At 36.2% G+C, this 22,492-nt stretch overlaps 1 protein-coding gene across 8 annotated transcripts in view; it reads left to right on the plus strand.

The window, feature by feature from the left end:
• Rfx3 (regulatory factor X3) overlaps positions 1 to 22,492 on the plus strand; it is a 251,217-nt gene that overhangs the window by 141,807 nt on the left and 86,918 nt on the right. For all 8 annotated transcript variants that reach the window (XM_040745977.1, XM_040745989.1, XM_040745998.1 and 5 more), the window contains one exon: positions 13,469 to 13,727. In XM_040745977.1, the coding sequence (XP_040601911.1) occupies positions 13,469 to 13,727 (259 nt within the window). The remainder of the gene's footprint in view (positions 1 to 13,468; positions 13,728 to 22,492) is intronic.

Here is a 22,492-nt window from a genome sequence, read left to right on the forward strand (position 1 = left end):
GTTTCTTGTTAGTGATGTCCATGTTTTAATAATGCCTTAACATGTGTTATTTTTAAATGTTCAACTGAATATGTATGAGATTTGTGTTCTTCTATAATTTTTTTGTTTTATTTTTGGTTTTTTGAGACAGGGCTTCTCTGGATTGCTTTGAAGCCTGTCCTGGACCTCACTCTGTAGACCAGGCTGGCTTGAACTCTCAGAGATCCACCTGCCTCTGCCTCCCAAGTGCTGGGATTAAAGGTGTGCACCACCAATGCCAGGCCATCTGTAAATTTGTAGACAACAGCAACAACAACAACAACAAAAAGAAATCATATATTGGGAATTTTGTAGACCTCCTCACAAATAAATCTATGTAAGAGTGCTGTTCTTCCATGAGTCTTGTTTCCTACCTAAGTCTGCCTGCCCCCCACTGTCTTGTCTCCTTTGCATCAACAGTAGTAACTATTTGTAATTTTATTGACTTTTATGGTCACTTAGAATTTCAAGTAAATGTATTATTATAAATGGAGAAACAAAAAGTTAGTATAAGTTGTTAGCAGTGATTTCAACCTGGGTTTTTGTTAGCAAGTGAATTCAGGTTCTCTCAGGATCTTGTTTCTGGCCCTGTAGTGTCTGCATTCCTTGCATCCCTCAAGAGTGTGTGTGTGTGTGTGTGTGTGTGTGTGTGTGTGTGTGTGTGTGTGTGTGTGTTCTACAGTATGTTTGCTCCCCATATCCCTACAGGGTGGGTACTCCTCACTTTCCTGCAGAATGGATGCCTCTTGCATTTCTGCAGTGTGACTGCTTCTCAAGATAACTGCTGTCTTTGCTTCTTTGCATCATTGCTTCCACTGATCCCAATGATGTCACCCTGTGAGCTCTCAGAAGGCCTGGATTTTACCCACTGTTGTAACTGCAAAAAGACAAGCATGCATGACAAAGGCCAGTTGAAGTTATGGATTATGTCATTATGGCTAAAAGCTTAATTTTTCTTTAGTTATGTGTTAGTATTATAACAGTTATCAATGCAAAATATTCTGAGCTTCTATTATTCCTTATATTAGAGTGGGATATACTGTAACCAAATTCAGTTTTCAGAGGATTCCAGGATACCTTCAATGTTCCTGACCTGGGGTCTGAATATGATAATGGGAAATGGAAGGGAAGCTCCTCTTTTGTCTCTTTTCTTTTCAGTTAGAATACAAAGTCATGGTTTCATTATGCCATTTCAAACCTAGTTTGTTTTTGTTGGTACACTTTCCTTATTCCTTTCCCCATTCATGTGATGAGCCCTCCCCATTATACCTTATAACTCTCCATACGGGGTAGTCCTCTTGCTGTTTTCATATCACATGTGTCTTCTGAAACCTTTTTCTTTCATGTCCCCTTTCTGGTTTGATGATTTGTATCCTCTCTCACACCCATAAATATTCTCTGTCTCTCTGTCTCTGTCTCTGTCTCTCTGTACCCCCCTCTAACACACACACACACACACACACACACACACACACACACACACACACACATACACACACACACGAAGAGAAGGCTTAAAAGTTAAGAACACTGTCTGCTCTTCCAGAGAATCAGGTTTGATTCCCAGCACACATGTGGTAGCTCGTAAACTTCTGTTACTTACATTCCAGGGTAATGACCTTTTCTGGCCTCTGTGATCACTAGGTATGCACAAGATACATGTAGCCAAAAATTCACATGCAGAAAAATTTTAATTATAAAAATTAAAGCTAAAGCTAGGATCTACATAGGAGAGAGAGCATCATGCAGCATTTTTCTTTCCAAGTCTAGGTTACCTTATTTGATATCTTTCCAGATTCATCTATTTTTCTGTAGGGTTTGAGATTTACTATTCTTTATGGCAGAATAAAATACCATTATGTATATTTACCACATTTAAATGAAATATATAGAGTAATTCCATTCTGTTGCTATAGCCCAAAAAAGAAGTGGTAAGATTTGTGTGTGTATATCACTAGGGTAGTATCCACAGAGTTCTTTCTTTGGGTGTATGCTGTGTAGTGGAATAGCTGGATCACATGGTATTTTTAGATTATGTAGAAACTTCACTACTAATTTCCATAGTACCTGCTTCAAGTTACCCTGGCACTAGCAATGAATTAATGTTCTTCTTCTCTCATACCCTTGACCATGTTTGATATACTTTGCTTTTTTGTTGATAACCATACTGACTGATAGGAGAGGGAATATCAAGAGGGCTTTGATTTGAATTTCTCTGGTGGTTGATATTATTGAAATACATGAAAAATATTTGTTGTCCATTTTTCTTCTTGGAAATGCCTATTCAGTTCATTAGGTTATATATTGTTTGGTAGCATGTGTGCACACATGTGTATGTTTTTAATTTTTGCAGTTCTTTATATATTCTAGGTATTAATCCCCTCAGTATACCTGGCAGAATTTTCTACCAGTCTGTAGACTGTCTGTTCACTCTGCTGACAGCTTCTTGGCCCCCAACCCTTTTAAGTTTCATGTAGTTTTTTAAATTAAATCTTAGAGCTGTTTCCTTTGTAACTATAGTCCTATTCAGATTCCCTTTATCGAATAATTCTTAGGGTTATGCTAAATGCTATTAGAGGCTTGTTCAAAAATAATTTGCCTATAACTGTAATTTGAAATATTTGTCCTCAGTAGTTCCAAGATTCAAGAAATTATCTGCTATTATTTCATTGAATTAATTGTCTATCCATTTTGACTTCCTCCCAATACCTTCTAATTCATGAATTATTAGGTCTCTTTAATGTAGTTAGAATTTTCATATGTTTTAAGCATCCTGATAATACCTGTCTGAATGTTGTTATCTTGACTTTTCTTGTTCTTTCAAACTCATTCTTATACCTAGTTCATTCATGAAGCATTCTTTTATAGTATTCCAATTTGATTGATTGTCCTGTATTTCTTTTGTTTCTGTTTGGTTCCTCCTTGGTGTCTCAATTTCTTGGTTGCTTTTTTTTCTAAATGTTTTTAAATTTCTACTACAAGTTCCCAACCATTTCATTTAATGTGGGTAATTTCTTTTCTATGTCCTGAATGGGTTCCCTTATTTTGATCATCTGTTTTGATCATCATCCTTTTTTTTAAGAATCTAAATTGTCTCTCTGAAATTTTAACTATCTTAGCATCTTTGATTTCTGTTTTGTGGGGGGTGAGAGGTTGTAGGTGTGTCATGGAGAGTAGTCTTTTTCTTTGTATGTATTTCTTTGTTGTACTTTGTGCATCTGTTGGGATGCAAGTATATTCTACTTTTACTGTCCCCCTTTTCCTGTTTTGTTTTATATGATTCCTTTGGGAGGACAGAATGGTGGTGTTCACTGAGAAATATGATCTCCACTTTTATTTGGTTATGGGGAGAAATGGCTGTTACCCTGATACCTTATTGGCAGTCTTAAAATTGCTTGCAACAGGGGAAACTCATGACCCTGATAAGATCCAGAAATGTTAACATTGAGAACTCATTGGGATAAAAAAATGAAGTTTATAGATTTTTTCAAAGATGAGGCTGTCAATATTGTTAGGTAAGGAAATGAGAAAGAAATTGGAAAAGTAGTTTAAAGAGGACAGAAGTATAAAGAGTTCTTATTCTAGTAAGAGTAAGTAGGAATGCATGTGAGTTGAATTGTGAGAGACAGACTGTCACAGATATAGGAATCTAGAGAAGATTTCTGTAATTAAAGAAAAGAAAGGGCCCAGGCTGGCCTAGAACTCATGAGCCTCCTGCCTCTGCCTCCTTCAGCAAATCCTATGAACATGCGCCACCACAACCATCAGCAAAGACCTCAACATAAATCCAGCTACACTGAACCTCTTAGAGGAGAAAGTGGGTGGTACCCTGGAACGAATTGGCACAGGAGACAGCTTCCTGAACATAACACCAGTAGTACAGACACTGAGATTGACAATTAATAAGTGGAACCTCCTGAAACTGAGATGCTTCGGTAAGGCAAGAGACACAGTCAACAAGACAAAACGGCAGCCCACAGAATGGGAAAAGATCTTCACCAACCTCACATCTGACAGTGGGCTGATTTCCAAAATATACAAAGAACTCAAGAAGCTAGTCACAAAAACACCATATAATCCAATTAAAGTGTGACACAGAACTATATAGAGAATTCTCAATAAAGGAATCTAAAATGACTGAAAGACACTTAAGAAAGTGCTCAACATCCTTAACCATCAGGGAAATACAAATCAAAACAACTCTGAGATAATGTCTTACTCCTGTCAGAATGGCTAAAATCAAAAACACCAACCACAGTTTATGCTGGAGGGGATGTGGAGAAAGGGAATTGCTTCTCCATTGCTGGTGGGAATGCAAACTTGTGCAGCCACTTTGGAAATAAGTATTTTCTCCTGAAAATGGGAACCAGTTTACCTCAAGATCCAGCAATTCCACTCTTAGGCATTTACCCAAAGGATGCACATTCATACACCAAGGACATCTGTTCACCTATGTTCATAGCAGCATTATTTGTAATAGCCAGAACCTGGAAGCAACCTAGATGCCCCTCAACTGAAGAATGGATAAAGAAAATGGGGTACATTTACACAATGGAGTACTACTCTGCAGAAAAAACAAAACAAAACAATGGAATCTTGAAATTTGCAGGCAAATGGATGGAACTAGAGGAAACCATCCTAAGTGAGGTAACCCAGTCACAGAAAGACAAACATTGTATGTTCTCACTCACATGTGGATATTAGACATAAACCAAAGGATTACTAGCCTACGATCCATACCTCAAGAGAAGCTAGGAAATAAGGAGGACAGTAAGAGAGACATACACAGCCCCCCTGGTGAAGGGGAAAGGGACTAGAGTCCCTGAACAAATTGGGATCATGGGAGGAGGGAGGAGGGGAGTAGAAGAAAGAGGAGGGAAGAAGAGGAGACGGGGGAGAATATGAGGGATCGGGGAGGTGAATAGAAGAGAACAATAAAAAAGACACGCCAAGAGAGGGACCCAGTATAGGTTTAAAGAGAAATCTGGCACTAGGGAATTGTACAGAGATCCACAAGGATGACCCCAACTAGGAATCTAAGCAATAGTGGCAAGGCTTCCTTACATGCCCTTGTCCTATAATGAGAATGATGACTATCTTAAATGCTATCCTAGAGCCTTCATCCAGTAGCTGATGGAAACCAGAAGCAGAAATCCACAGCTAAGCACTGACCCTAGCTCCAGGAATCCAGTTTTAGAGAAGGAGGAATGGAAAATAAAGGGGTAAAGACCACACGGGGAAAACCCATAGAAACAGCTGACTTGAGCAAGTAGGAACTCACAGACCCTAGCCTGACAGCTGAGGGACCAACATAGGTCCAAACCAGGCCCCCTGAATGTGGGTGTCAGCTAGGAGCACTGGGCAGTCTATGGTCCCTTGGCAGTGGAACCAGGATGTATCCCTAGTGCACGAATGAACCTTGGGAGCCCATTTCCCAAGGAGGGATTCTCTCTTAGCGTAGATACACAGGGGAGAGCCTAGTACTTGCACCAAATGACTTGACAGATTTTGAGGATTCCTCATAGAAGGCCTCGCCCTCCCTGGGGAGTGGATGGGTGGGATGGCAGGGGGTCAGTGGGGAATATGGGAAGATGGGGGGGTGAGGGAATTGGAATTGATATGTAAAATAAGATTGTTTCTAGATTAAATAATATATAAAAAGGAAGGTAAAAATGTAAATGTTGGTACGTTGGTTGTATTAAGAAACTAGTAGTCATTTAATGTTGAAATTCAATAAAGAACTTTATATTTATTCAAGAAAAAGGAAGGGACGGTCTTTGATGTCTTTTCTTTTTTGTAAGATAGAAGTTAAAGCACACAGCTCATTAACTAAAGTAAGAAATTGCAATGAAAATTAAAATTATGGAAGAAATTGACCAAGAATCAAAATTTAAACAATAATCTAAAGTTAGCAGCTATTATGTACATACATATATATTTGGTTATTTTGTTTCCTCATAATGATCATTTAGCTTCTCACTTCCCCTGGATTGTTATTATTTTGTTTTGATTTAGATGGGTTTTGAGATAGAGTTTCTCTGTGAAATAGTTCTGGCTGTCCTGACACCTGCTCTGTAGACCAGGGTGGCCTTGAACTCAGAGATCCAACTGCTTCTGCCTCCTTAGTGCTAGGATTAAAGGTGTGTGCCACCACCACCTGGCTGTGACTTGTCATTTGTTTCAGTTTTTATATGTTGGGAAGGACAGAGTCTCAGTAATTCAGGCAATTCAGCATGCCACTGCAGATGAGAAGAATTTTGTGAGCTTAGATTGCTTGCTTGAAGGATCCTCAGGCCAGAAGGATATGTTACCTGAGGGTGTGTTAAATCTGCTTACCCTAGGCCTGTCTACTCTTTGGCAGCAGTAGATAAGGCTGAGCTCTATGGAAATCTGTGCTTAGTGGGGAGTTTGATGTTGTATACACAGTGAGCTTGGCACTTGATCGAGTTCGTGTACCCTTAGTCCTTCTAATGTCCTTCCTTCCTTCCTTCCTTCCTTCCTTCCTTCCTTCCTTCCTTTCTTCCTTCCTTCCTTCCTTTTTCCTTTCTCCCTTACTTCCTCCAGACTCAGCTTCTAATCCAGCATCTTACCCAGAATTCCCACATGTTCTGTTTGCTCATAACTTTGGTTTCTGAGTCTGTCCATAGTGCCACTGCTTTAAGAGCACCTTCATTCCCTTAAAGAATTCAGGTTTCCCTCTGGCATTCTTCCCATCCCTGCTTGTGTCTGTATTCCCACCTGCTCCATCCATAACAGCTTTGATTTCTTCCTAGAGATATCACTATATCTCTGAGTTATATGCATTTTTCCTACTGAAACTGCATTCTGGCACATTCTTTCTTTCCAGCCCCTCCCCCACCTCAATCAGTTTAGAATGAGTTTCCTCATGGAACCATGTTTCACTTTCTCTTTCCTGCCATGAACATTGCTTCTCTGGCTCCATAACTGACTTACCTTCCACCATAAAGGGCAACTAAACACCTTAATTTTACATCTGGAATTGTATGATGAATGTTCTACAATGTTTCTGGTTCTGAGCAGAAATTTCCCTGAATATTTTCTTGCTAGTTGGTTGTTTTATTTGCATTTATTTAGAATATTGGCACTTATAGTCAATACATTTCTGTTATTCTGGTGGATATTAAACTCTCTGCATATTTAATAGTGTAGATAATTTCTCCTGTTTGCTATGTATGTTTATGAAGTTCTGGAGCTTGATTTTATAATTTTTATTTTAAATTTAACTACTGTTGGCATTTATACCAAATGAAAAAAAAGGTCCCTCTTACTTGGACTTTATTCTCAAAGAGAAAATAAATACCATTGTAGATGCTGCCTGCTAGAGGCAACTTAGTTGTTAGTTGTCATTGCTCCTGAGAGCCAATGATAGCTAGTTACAGAAACTGAGAATGGGGTTTATCACTGTCGCTCAGGTCTATATGATAAAAGCAAAGGTGGCCAAGGAAAAGGACACTTGAGATAGATGTTAAGAGAGTCTTCCATGTCAGTTCCCCATTTGTCCTGGTTTAAGGCAATGCAGACAATACCACTTGGGAGGATGTGACCTTGAGCTTGAAATGGAGGTAGCTCTCAGAAGTGTTCTTATGACTCAACTGAAAAATTGTTATAGACGTTATTGATTGCTGTTAAATGATGTGCTTTGTTTACACTATTCTGTCCTAAATTCTACATGTTGTCTACTACATTTTAACTGGACTTTCACCTTTCTTTGTTTATATGTGTGTGAGTATGCCACAGTGTGTGTGCAGAAATTAAAAATAAAAACTACACCTTGTGGGAGCAGAATTTTCCCTCTACCATGTTGGCTTCAATAATTGAACTACAGTTATCAAGCATTATGACATAAGCCTGTACCTGCTAAGTTATCTTGTTGGCCCCTTTACTCTTTCTTCTATTTATTTAACTATCCCATGTAATAAGCAGGATTTGAATCAATTTACATACTTGTATAAACAACCTTAGAAAAATAGTATCTCTGAAGTTGATTCTTTAAATTTGTGGGAATTCTTTAAGTGTAGACATGGTTCCACAGAAGCTGTCCAGTGCTGACACATATTTTCTGTGGCCACCAGGTCATTTGAGGAGATAATAACTAATGAGGTCTAGGTTGTGAGTTCACTTGCTACAAAGTCCAATTAGCTACATTTTTATCTTCACTTCCAAGTATCATGTCACAATGAACACTCTTGGTCAAGGTGGAAAAGATGTGCTTTTAACACCCCTTATTACTGGCAAATATACATTTTGAATAGGAGTTCTAAAGTGTTGTTATGAATTATATTCAAGATTATAGTGAGTAAATGACTATGAATATTTTTCTCAGGGATCAAAATGATTGCTTTTCAGCATAAGTTGTTTGAATCTTTTTTATGGTTTTCTGTTGCTACCATTAGACTGCCTACAGTCTGTGTATCAAATGCCCATCTTAGGATACTTGAATTCTCTCTTTTTATTCAGAAGATTTCCATATGTGTTAGGGAAATATGATTCTTCTGTATTCTTCTGTTGTATCACACTGAACTAACAGACATCTAGTATTTGATCTCTGACTTAGACCTCAGAGTCCCACTTCTATGTGACAAAAACCACATTTTGCTAATGATCTCCCTAGGGGAGAGGAACTCTGATCATTGTCATGAACTTTGAAGCACCCACTGCATGACCCTAAACCTGCACACTCTCAGCTCGTGTGGTTCTCTATGCCTGTGTTACCAGCATTCTCATGTCATGTAGACATAATGCACAGGGTCTCCCTCAAGAGGTGATGACAGCACTCTTGGATGTGTGTAATCACTTATGAGAATCTGTAATCATCATAATTTGCTGAAGCTAAAGTGTTTACCTGGTTCTTGCTGTGAATATTGACAATTACTGCTAGCATAACAGGCTTAACAGTGTGGGTTAGTAAGTAGGCATGTATTTCAATTGAACAATTGAGACTACTTTACAGTGCTGGGTGTTGGCACAGAATCACTTTTTTGCTCAAGGGAAAAGATAACTCAATTCATTCTTTTCTTGCTTCTTATATCCTTGTACTTTAGGAACCTAAGTTGCATAATTTGTTTATTTCCTTGGAATGGTTCTTCCAAAAATATTTCAAAAAAATTTAGGTCCTGGTTATCTTTATTTGTACAAATTCTTAAAACTTACATTTTCTAGTCACCTATGTTACTATGGTTAGACTAGCTGAGGAATATCACATGCCACAAGGAGAGTTCATTGCATTCACAATCTCTTGGTTAGTACAAAATCAGGCTTTTAAAAATAAAATTATTGTCTTCTTTATCCCATCTTCTTTTGCTTTTTACCCTCCCCTCTCATTCCTACATTGTGCTTGTCAGAGTAGAAAGAATGATGTAATCTATACAATGACAAAATTCAGATGGCTGTTTTAGGGATTTTCTATGTAAGCCATCAAGTGAAACATGTCCTTTGTTTAGAGATGATCAATTTTTAAGAGACAAAGGTGTCTGTTGTTTCTGTGTCTGTGTAGTATATGGATGGACACCTTGTCACCCTTTCTTGTTTGAGAGTACATTTGCCAAATTCCCAAAACCATGTTCCACAATATATGAGTCCCTTGAAAGCATACTGTGGTTACCTAGATGAAAAAGTTGTACCAGTCTTTGAGTATTGCAGGATTCCCCCCTGGGTCCTATTGCTGCCTCAGAGCCTCCAAATAACACACAGAGACTGTGTTAGTTACAATACTGTCAGCCAATGTCTAGCACTTTTCAATGGCTAATTCTGTCTTAAATATTAGCCCATAACTATATGTAGTTCTACAAGGTCTTATCTTACCTAGAATGCCAGACTCATGCATCCTCTCCTCCTGGGATCACGTGGCGATCCCCAGAATCCTCCTTCTCTCCTGGTCCCACCTATCTTGTTTCTATATTTGCCAACAGTGTTTTATTCGCCAACCAATAAGGAGACATATTTACAAAATGGCATCTCCCATTGTTTGAGAGGAACCCAATTCCTAATAGAACTTTCAAGGTTTTTAAAAGGTTGTTTTTGTTTTGTTTGTTTGCTTGTTTTTCCCCTGTATTTAGGAAGAAAGAAAGTCAGTATATAGGAAAGAAACTCAGCATTTTCAAAACTTTCACACACTACACTTTGGGAGATAACACTTTTGACATTTGTAATTTATTCAAAATCCATAAGAATGTGAAGAGAATGGGACTCAATTTTCTAAGAATCACCTCTTGAAAATCCTGCAGGTAGTACATTTTCTGAAGGCTTCCACTTACCTCTCCCATATACTTCAAATGATTAATAAGAAACCACTTGAGGTTATTCTTTTCCTCCTGCAGTGACACAGCTAAGTTTCAGAATTTTCAGGTGAAATTATGTTTTCTTATTATCTTTAAAATCCTCTTTTCTTGGAAAAAAATGATTACATGGAATTACTGTAACTAAGGGGTAAGGATGCTTTCTTCATTTGTCCTTTTACTGATGCATAGTCTAGGATACGTAGGAGCTGGTGTGGAAATCCATTTCCCATTTAGAACTTACCAAGCATAATTGGTTCCATAGGAAACTTTGGAGAAAGACTGATGGTGTGGAAAAGAGCTTGGATATCTCTTTATAATTAAAAAAGGCTTCTAGTGTTAGCTACATAAAAATTCCCATCTCTTCAAAGACATACAAAGGTAGCTTCCTAGAATGTCAAAGTTGGTAAGATTAAAATCATTTATCACTGCCCCCTTTACAGACAAATAAACTGAAGGTCAGATAGGGAGAAAATATGAAAATTAAGTAACTTGCTTTCCACTGCCATATTTTCATACCAACCAGAGGGTCATATAGATTTCATATATTTATTTGCAGTGCATGTGTATTTCTTATGTCTATTGAGAATTATATGAATAAAGCCCGTAAGAACGGTAGAATGGCTCAAGTCCCTTGATACATGTTTTTTTAAGCTCTAGGACAATATCCACATTCATAGGACTGCTGGAATTAACACATGTTGTGTTGGTATCTTCAGCCCTTCTTCAGCATTGAAGGTCCCTTTTCTGAGTAGGATGAGTAGCATGGTATGAACAGCATGGTAATAATAAACTGAGGTAATACAATCCTACACCACAACAGAAAAACTGAAACCCCCTTTATTGTTTTTTAGGATAATTCCTTCTTAGTTATTCATAGATGTTATTGATGTGTACAGACTCTTGTGTTTTTTTTCCCATATGACATGACTTAGGACATGGGCTGAGTTCGCTGGACTCCAAAAAGAGAAACAGAACCATATCTTGCATGTGTTAGTATTTATTACCTTGTATGTATTTATACAGCTCATTTGACTGTATTTAATACCAACCTCAAGTTGTTTTATTTTATTCATTGTTAAATGAAGCTACTATATATTCGTGGACACAAATTAGAATAAACTCCTTTACCTTTTAATCTAAATGTGAAATTAACATGCCTATTTTTTCCTTATTAAATAAAGAAGATTTTTAGTTTGGGAAATTATAGCAATGATAAGACTCTTACATGTATTTTAAATGGTATTTTTCAGTTTATTAACAAAATGTTCTATAATTTTATATATCATTGTAGCAAACTAAAATTTATACTTGGATCTTTTGTAGTTATTTGTGGAAGGCATATTTTTTTAGTGTGGAATATTTCCTAAAATCTATTATCTCTTTTTGTGCTGTTTTTATTGAAAAATATTTTCATACAATATATTCTGATAACACTTTCCCCTCCCCCAACTCCTCCCAGATTCTCACCTCCCCACCAACCCAACCTTCTCTCTCTCTCTCTCTCTCTCTCTCTCTCTCTCTCTCTCTCTCTCTCTCTCTCTCTCTCAACAAACAAAAACTAAGAAACACACAAAAGCACAAAATTAGATACCAAAATAATACAAGCAAAAAACTAAGAAGACAAAAAGTACACAAAGAAAGAAATGTGAGACAAAATGTCTATAGAAATACCAGTGAGTTCTTTTTGTGTTGAGCGTGTACTCATGGACATGGGGTCTACCAGGAGTGTGGTTATTATTCCCAGTGAGACTCCATTGGAGAGGACTAATTTTTTCCTTTGCAAGCAGGTACTGATTATAGATAGCTTCTTGGTTAGGGGTGCTAGCCTGTTTCTGCTCACTGTTCTCATTGCTGGGACCCCATCTAGCTTGAACTTGTAAAAGCATTGTGAGTGCTGCCACAGTCTCTGTGAGTTCCTATGTGCATCAGTCCTGTTGTGTCTGGAAGACACTGTTTCCATGGAGTCATCCATTCCCTCTGGAGATTAGAAAAGGTGGTTGTGGGATAACAGCAAATGTAAAAAGATGAAATGCCAGAGAAAGTAAAGTACCAGGCTACGCAAATGCCAGGTTTGGTTACATGTGGGGGTGAAATTAGAGAACAACAAGTTCTGGAAATGTTTATCATTTGAAATTTGAAAGATATAGGCATGGGAAGTATTTGTGAGTGTGCATTTTTATATTTCTGTAGTCCTGTAATTTCTCGTGAATTCTTACACATTAAAAAAATTAATCGAGTGGTGGTGGCACATAGCTTTAATCCCAGCACTTGGGAGGCAGAAGCAGGAGGAGCCCTCTGAGTTCAAGGCCAGCCTGGTCTACAAAGTGAGTTCCAGAATAGCTAGAAGTGTTACACAGAGAAACCCTGTCTCTAAAAACCTACAAAAAAAATAAGAGAAAGAAAGAAAAAAATTAAAGAATCCTATAATGTAAGATGTCATCAACTAAAATCAGATAAACTTAATCAGAACAGACAAAGAAGAAAAGGGCAACATGGAGTGGTTGGCAGTGTCATTCTGCAAATAGGTCAAAAAGAGACAAGGGCTGGAGGAGCCTTTTAGCCTGGTATTTACATCTGGTCACAAATGACCTTATTAAAAGCCACTTCACTGAATAAGGGCAGCAGCTTGACCAGACTTCTAGGGAGGTGGGAAGTGAGTATGTGAAAGCTGTCACAGTCAAGACCTTTTTGGTCTCAAGGAAGGAATCCATAGAAGGATCCTCAGATATGAAGGATGATCACTAGTTATCCATGGATGGGAAGTGGTCCCTGGTCATGGCAGATCTCAGCTTTCCTCACAGTAGCACATACATGAGCATTTAAATATAATGAAAGAATTTGTGAAGAGATTTCTTACAGCAAACTGACCTATTTTGATGAGTTGGAGATGAACTCCTATAGAGAATAAATAGACTACAGTACAGAAACAATATTCTCCTTAAAGAAACTGTTATTTAATTTGGAGAGGAAATCAATCCCTTTATTGGTGGGAATAGTATTTCATTGAAAAATACAAAATTTAACAGGTTTAAAAGGCTGGACATTAATAATGTATTTTTAAAAATACTTGTTTTAAAGATAACAATTGTGATTTTAAAAAGCTGGTAAAGCTAGTAAATTTCTCCCCCCCCCCTTTTTTTTGCCTTCTAAAGCCGAACAACAACTTATCCATATACAGAAACACAGATGTACAGCCAAAACACTGGAGGAAATTACTTTGATACTCAAGGAAGTTCAGCACAGGTGACAACCGTGGTGTCCTCCCACAGTATGGTGGGTACTGGTGGTATTCAGATGGGCGTCACAGGAGGACAGCTCATCAGCAGCTCCGGAGGAACCTATCTGATTGGCAATTCAATGGAAAATTCTGGTCATTCAGTGACACATACAACCCGGGCCTCTCCAGCGACAGTAAGTGTTTGAGTTTTTATTTATGTTAGCTTCTGTGGCTTGCATTGTACTGTTTTCCTCTATGGAGGGAAATAAATCACATAGACTCAAATAGGGCAAGTTGTGTTAAGCAGTATTCCTATCCTGCCACTTTACAGGATGTAACAGGTAGCATTATGAAGAACATGACTGACATACATGCACTAATTCAGTAAGTAGAATGTGTTTATCTGTAATAGAAAGCTAGATTTAGAGAAATGAATTTTCCTAATGTAAACACGGAATTTATTGTATTTTGGGGCTCATGCCTGGAATCTTAGCACACAGAGATTGAGGCAGAAGGATTGTTGTGAATTCAAGATCAGCCTGGATTACATACTTTCTGTACTATATTTTATTTAATACATTTAAAAAGCTGCTTTGCTTTTACAATAGAAAGCCGCATGTATTTGTTTTATTATATTTATATTACTAGTATTTCATTTTTCCAAATAGTTATATGGACTACATTCCTGTCATCCTAGCTCATCCTAGAATCAGGGGCAGGAGGATTGTGAGTCTGAGGCAAGACTGTGCTATGTTGTGTGACCCTGTCAGAAGATGTGTTGCCATGTGATATATTGCTTTTGCCAGAGTCACATTGCATTTACCAAAGACAGACTCTGGGAAGCACTGGTAACAGGTGATTCATATGCGAGCACTCGTGTTCGTGCTGTGAGCAAATGATAGAATGAAGACAAGCCTTCATATAGCATTTTTCAAGCATTTAAACTTAAATACGCATTTTGACACAGAAGGATGACATATCAGTATGGGAGTATTAATTTGTTGAAATGGTTTCAGAAATATAGGAAATTATATGCCATTTGATATCAACAAACTGTAAAGGCAACTATGTATAACAGGGAAAATGATCACCTATGACAAAATAGCAATGGAACTGACTTATTATTTGATTGATATGAAGCAGAGTTGGTGGTACCAGAGTTGTAACTCAGTAGCATTGGGACAGTGCTTAGTATATTCAAGCTCCTGAGTTCTACCCCTAACCCTACCTAGAGATGGGGAGTATAGTGCTGGAGATTTGAATGAAGTCAGTACACACTTTTCCCATTATGATACTGTACCCTTTCTCCTTGAAATTAAATGAGGGAATGGTGAATGGGGAGAAAACAATAGCAGTACGAGGCTTATATTTTTCACGTTTTGAGTTTTCTTCGGGATGTTCTATGCACTTTGTAATCACTCTTGTGTGCTTATGGTACTGATCTGTCCATGCTTTCATTGTTATTGACCTTTCCCTAATCAAATTTTAAACCCTCTGTTTTTATCTAATTCAGCATTTTTCTAACATCAGAACAGCTGTTCTGAATGGAATTTTTTTGCGTTTTGTATATATTTTTGAAATGCTTTTTAGATGTATTGGCTCTGCTTTTAATAATTTTACACTTCTAAATTTTTCAGTCATACAAGTGTTTATACAAATCACAAAATAAAGAAAATTACCACTGATCAGCCATATCCTCTCTAGCCATGTTATTCTACCAAGAAAACAAAGTGCTATAGCAAATAATCTTTTGATTTCCTTCTAGTTTTAAAATCTTGACAATTACAAACAAATTATAAAATATCATAGACAAAATAGTATGTTTATATTTACCACAAAAGGAAAATTGTACCAGTCGTTCAGAACATGCCTAATATGATCTATGTCAAATGCACTTTCCCTTTGTAGGGAGAGTACCTGTTATTCCTCAAGCCCTTGTATGCTTCTCGTCCTCACTGCACCCACTTGCCCATGCTGGTGTCTCCTTCTGACCTTATCCTTCTGACTTCTCTTGTAGCTATTCCCATTTGCCTCCATGACAGTTCTAGCTATCCCCAGTGATTACTTAATTTGCAAGCTCTGTTTGTAAATAAACTAAACATTATATTTCAGGTCATTAAAATATATAGCTATAGAAATTAAAAGAATTAGTTTTATTAATTTTTAAACCAGTGAATGCTTTTTGTTTTCCTATACAATGTATGCATTGCTCCTAGAGGTTCCACTATACAGCTTTTGAATAATTTACTATAGCAGTTTGTCAAATAAACCCACAAAGAGCTGAGTTATAGCAAGTATGAATAGTTGCAACTACTTTTAGAATACTAATTTATTATTGATATAGATATAAATTCGCACTTAAATGCCCACTTCTCAGAAGTTATAAGTGTACTTCCTTTTTAACCAAAACCATATAAAAGTTAACTAAGAAGAGAAATTTTGTGTATCTGGGGCCACACTGAAACTATATGAGAAAGTTATCTATACCTATCTATGTATATCTCCCAGTGTTTACTATATTTCTTAAATTTATTACCAAGCTGTATATTTGATTTATATCCTACCTCAATAATGCTGAACATACTAGCTCAATTCACAGTGTGATTTCTCTTAACACTTTATAGTTTCATTTTATTATAGCAAATTAGCAGAAATTAAGTGTTATTTACCCAAATAAATTTTCCAAATGCTGAAAATCAATACATTTCTTCATTGTTTTGTTGTTTAGAAATCAACAAGCTTGTAGTAGGTGCTTCTTGCTGCCGTATGTCTTTTTCAGTCACCATAGAACCTTAGTCATATCTGTGAACACAGTGTCTGGCAGCGTGTCTTTCCACACTAGGCCATATGCTGTATGTCACTTAAGTTCAGTTTCTCTGACTGATCTTGTTGTTCCTCTATTGTGTAACATAGCTAATATAACTGACTATAAGAATAGCTGGTGTCTAAGCCAAAATGCCTAAGTGCAGAAAACAGTCACCTCTCCTTACCCACAGTTCTCTCCTCCATGGATTCAACCAACCTCACAGAAAATACTTGGAGAGAAAATTGTGGTACATATACATACTTTTTGCTTGCCGTTCTCTCCCAAATGATGTAGTGTATTAACTATTTTCATAGCATATTTATGTTGTGTTAGATTTAGAGTTGATATAAACATTGGCTAAAGGTACATGGCATCAAACCTCGTGACCTGCATTCAATCCTCAGGACTCACATGGAAAAAAAAAGAAAATCAACTCTCAAAAGCTGTCCTCTTACTTCCATATGGGGATGTGAGCAGGCACATGCGTGCTTGCACAGACACACACACACACACACACACACACACACACACACACACACACGCACAGACACAGATCTTCTCCTGCAATACTCTGCTGCCTAGCCTAAAACATGCTTATAGGAATCATCTTTGCCCTATTATTATTAGGGATTATTAGTAGAATTTTTATTTCGAGTATAATTTACTTTACCTTTATAACTTTAAATTTAAAAAGCTTTATGGATGATTTAATATTTCATATTTTGCTTGTTAGAATGGTAATGGATTTTACATTATGGCTATATTATGGTTTAAAGTATTCCTTTTTGATAACAATATTATTGTTCCTTTTAATTACTTTTTCATGTGGACAGTAATACCCACATGTTTATAAAATATATATGTGTATATCTATATGTACATATATTATAAAAATGCATAAATAAAAGACATTTTCTATTGATACTAAGAATTTTAAGGAATATCAAGAGTTTGTTGGCTCACCATTAGATATGGGTTCAGCTAAATAGTAATGCGAGTGTTTTAGATTTTATTCAATTGAAATGAGGGATCTATTGTTGTTATTTCATAAGGTATGGGAGTTGGTTGTTGTTATTAGTCTGGATTCATGACTGCCCTTCACTCTGACTGTGTCACTATTTTTCCTTCATTTTATTTGAAATTCTTGGTATTTTTTGTAGCATCTTCATTTGTAGAATTCCAGAACTTTGAAAACTAAGCAATTTTCATTTGCAGAGCAAAAACTTGTGAATGCAATGATGTTTTTGTGCTCATAATAGCATTTTATGTCTCATACTTTTCTACTTAGTAATTGGCAATATGAATTAAAAACTTTACTTTTTCCTATGTTAAGTAGTTATATTTTGTATTCATTTAATATTTTGTTCTTCATAACTAAATAATATTGCATTAGGCATTTTAAGACTAATAAAAATTGTTTTAGAATCTGTACATAATAATAATTCTATACACATAAGCCTCTTGGTAAAATTAGATTCTGCCAAAAAGCATAAGGAAACTATGTCTAATGGAATATTATATATATCTTCTAATTAATGTAAAATATATGTTAACAATTTGGAGGAAACTTCAGTAGCTATATACTACTGTATAAATAAAATTTAGATTAATTTACATAATGTAGAAAAGTCTGATTCATTTTAGAATTGTAGGTGTTCTTATTTCTTTTTCTTGTGATTTAAATGTTCATGAATCCAGTATAAAGTAATGCTCATTCTAAAAGAATAAGTAATTTTAGCTGGCAAGAAAACTGTTTTATCAATGGTCCTTTGTTTTACTTCAAAATTTCTGTTAATTTTTATGAGTTATTCAACAGTTCTTAAATTGTGCATTGAAAAGGCCAAATGGCATGCATGCTATGTCTGTCTCTCACTCTGGCCTCTTTTGTCTTCTCAGAAGCAGCCAGAGCTACCAAGTCTTTAAGTTTCATTCTAGAACTATCCCAATAAATATACAAGCAGAATAGTTCATCAGTTTTTTTCACACAAATAACAAAAATATTTTTCTCTTTTTGTCTCTGCGAATGACTTAGAGGACTTTTTCATATCAGTGTATAGATGGCTTTCTTATATTTATGAAAATTAGGTTAAACATAGATGATTTCTCTATTTACCTTACCCAAGGAGAAATATTTAATATTCCTCTTTAAGTTATATACCTTAATAGTTATATTATATTATAGTTACCTTAATAGTTATATTTGATGCAATGTAGTCACATAGCATCAAAATTTATTTGTCTTCTATAAGGGTAAGCTGGGGATAAGATAAATTTTAAAATTGGGAATATATATAATTGTATATGTGTGTGTATGTGTGTGTGTGTGTGTGTGTGTGAGATTTCGTACAGTATAAAAATGATTCAGTGTTCCAGCTAGCTTAAGTGTTTAAGACAATACTTCCATGAGCAGAAGCACACATGATCTTAGCATTTCTCATTTGCTAAGACCAAACTGAGCTTTCAAGTCAAACTTTCAAATGGAATACCAGGAATCATCTGCTTCCAGCCCAAACTCATAAACCAACTGAAGGCTCTGGGACCTCTTTTTAAAGTTCTTAATTAAGTGGAACTTTGACTGGCCTCTACTTTCCATATCTGCCTCTGTATTCCATCCAGCAGCCTTGGTCTCAAGCAGGTAAGACCTAGAGGCAGTAATTCTACAATTCAGGCTTAGGATATTCCTCTCCTAGAAACAGAAGGTTAAGGTAAAGGGAATAATGAGCCCTGAACTGATAAAGAAGTCACAGTAATGACTAGTTTATTTGAGGAAGGAAGTATTTTATATTGTAGCTACATTTCCGAAAAATAGGTATATTGTAATATTCCAGAAATAGCTGCACTTTTACTTAATATAAACGTTGAATTAAGAAGATTATTATCACTGGTAAATATGAAAGTAAGTTTTGTCCCTCATGGCTGGTTGTATTGTTTTTGTCTTGAAATTCCTTCAATTTACAAATTGAACTTCAAATTTACTCATTGAATTTGCTATAAAAATTGAAAGAAAAAAAACACCAGCTTAATGTTTCTTTCATAACAATTTGGTGTTAACTAAAGTGTGAAATATATTGGTGATATATTAAAAAACACTGTCTTATATAATATCTAAGTCACTGTTAAGCCCATAGTTTAATACTTCTCCCTGATTTAGTGGGAAATGTAGCACATGTATATGGATAAGTAACAGTTCCTAGAGAGTGGGATCTTCTTGTGTGCTCATGTTTGTGTAAGTTCAGCTTCCACAACTCGGAGTGCAATCGCCTCTGCTGTGTACATAGCTACAGTTGTGTTTGTCATGCACAGTAAATTTCATAGGCTAGAAGGGTTGTAATGTAGTCACAAATTGTAAAAACAATTATACACATTACTTTTCAAACTTTTTGGTGTAAATTTAGTGAGTTTTCCATTTAACTTGCAAGAAAGAAAATAAGACTTCTCCTATTATACTTATTGTACAGCAAATGTGGCCTCAGGCTATCGATGTTCTGGCCTCATAGGCGTGGGTGCTAGGTTTATGTACATGTGCTCCCACAGATAAATAATGTGATTTCATTAGTATGCTTTCAAAAGTACAGGAATGATGCAATAAGCAAGAAATGGCAACAAAATATAAAAATGAAAGCAAATTAAAAAACATCAGAATTTGAGTTGATGTAACATTTTCAGATACATTACAGAGAATTAGATGAAACCACTGAAGAGATTTAGTAAGGCAGCTTCAAACTCTGGAATCAACAGCTCTAGATGTAAGAAGTGTTACAAATATAGTGGGAGTTATAACTTATAGTTAAAAAAATGACTGTCTCTGAGGTATTATGATTGAAATTAACTCTTGGTCCCAAGTTTCAGATAGTTTTACTTGATTAGACTGTTTTGAAGTTTTGAGAATGGAATCTGGTCTAAACTTAATTAAAAAGCTATTTGTATTCAGAATTTTGAGTAGACAATGAATGTTATGTATTTGTGGTTATGTACTTGAGTTTGAATTGTCCTCTTATTCCATATCTGTAACATTTCACAGAAATGTGTATATGTGTGTTCTGAAATTGTACTAACAGTCACATGCATGATAAACTGTGCTGTACCACTGAGCAATCCTACCAGCTTCCCTCCACAAACCACTGAATTATTTTTAGCTGCTCTCTTCAACAGTGACTTTAATGATCTGGTGCTGTGTTTCCATAGAATTAATCAGTGTACTAGCCCCATCACTGAAGGCCTGTCCTTTAAGGAAGAGTTGAAATTCGTAACTAATCCCTCAGACTAATATTTTTTTGAAAGTATCTTTGGTTACTTGTATAGTCTCAAATCATTTTAAAATTAGAATGTTAATGTTTTAAATTTTTATTTGATTAGTTTTTGAGTCACTAAAATCATGCTTATCTTCTAGTAATTTTGCTAATGTAAGTTCAAAGTTGCCTTTAAAAAGCACAAAACCAAATAATACTTAGACCTCTAAGTCTCTCTTTAAATAAAGCACTTGCCTGTTTATGCTGCTTCAGTAATAGTGACACTGACTCTGGCAAAGGGGAAAACAACCTTTGTTTGCATTTTAGTACAGTGTTCCTCAAATGTGAGTATGTGCTCTAGGGAGCGTCACTGGACCCCAATCCCTGTGACTGCTGGCAAGGGGCCCAGAATTTGCAGTCCTAACAAATTATAGTAATCACTGCTGTTGCAGTAATTATATAGACTACATACAATAGTGAAGATGTTCTTCGTATTCAGAATAAACTGGAAAAGGCTAGGTTCATTTGCAAATATAAGCTTGATCTTATACCTGATCACTTAATGATGACTCAGCAGAATCCTAAAGGGTAATTCTAGCCCCTGGCTTCTCTAGTGAATATATCATCATAAACTGATTATATCAACCTTATAGATGGGAAGCTATAAGTTCACAGAGTAATCACACTAAACAAAGACAATATTTGGTTTCAGCCCACCATCTAAAATTAAACACCAACTGTTATCAGAGCACATCTGATTTCTCTCTCTATATATATATATATTTCTGATCCAAATGTTTTCTTCTTCTTTTTCTCTTAAGTACTTTCAGAAGAACTTCAGGTAATAATAATAAAATAATGTCACACTTCAGGTTTAACATGTATCTTAGGGTTTCTATTGTTGTGAAGTGACATCATGACATGATAACTCTTATAAAGGAAAACATTTTATTGGGGTTGGCTTATAGTTCAGAGGTTCAGTCCAATTATCATCATTGTTGGTAGCATTCAATCAGGCATGATTCTGGTCAAAGAATTGAGAGTTCTACATCTTGATCTGCTTGGAACAAAGGTGAACAGATGTACTGAGCGTGGCTTGACATATATGAGATCTCAAAGCCTGCCTCTACAGTGACACACAGCCTGTAACATGGCCACACCGACTTAGTCAAGGCCACAGCCTCCCAATAGTGCTACTCGCTATGGGGCAGGCATTCAAACACATGAGTCTATGGGGCCATACCTAATCACGCCACAACAACATGTGTTCATATTTTCTAAAGTCATAAAACTATCAGTGAAATGAAATTGGCAAGATTTCATATATTACAGTGTTTGTAATCCCTAAAATTTGTATGTTCTAAATGCTTAGTTTTAATGGCCAGCATGACATCCTTGATTATTTTCTGAACCAAGATGTAAAGTAGAACTGGCTAAATGTGTTCTGGACATTTTCAGTTTTTTTTTTAAATAGTTAAACCAACAGCCTATTTTGAATCTCAGGCTTCTTTTTCGTATTGTATCAACATTGCATATTGATTAACATTTTTCTTAAAGTTACACTTTTAAAAGCAATATTGTAGCCAGCAGCCTAGTTTCCTGGGTTGATGGTAGGTAGTCCTTTGTGCATTTCTAAGGCCTCTTGAGGGGGAAAAAAAAGACTCAGCCTAGATCTTTAGTTCTCTTACTCAGTCACTTGACCTGACTGATGATGATTTAACTACTTCATGCAAGGCATTTGAAACTTCAGATTCTGTGAGACATGCCTATACAGTGATACCCAGGAATTGTGTTTACAAGTGCACGTCAGGTGCCCCCATATATGACTGTCTTTGTGCCAGTACGAATACCTACATGACTGGAGTCAATGTTCCTTGAAGTGATGTCTATGTCATGTTCAGTGAGCTCTATTTACTCTCTTTAA

This window comes from Mesocricetus auratus, unplaced genomic scaffold (genome assembly GCF_017639785.1).
Source record: "Mesocricetus auratus isolate SY011 unplaced genomic scaffold, BCM_Maur_2.0 Super-Scaffold_4256, whole genome shotgun sequence".
Taxonomy (NCBI): Eukaryota; Metazoa; Chordata; class Mammalia; order Rodentia; family Cricetidae; genus Mesocricetus; species Mesocricetus auratus.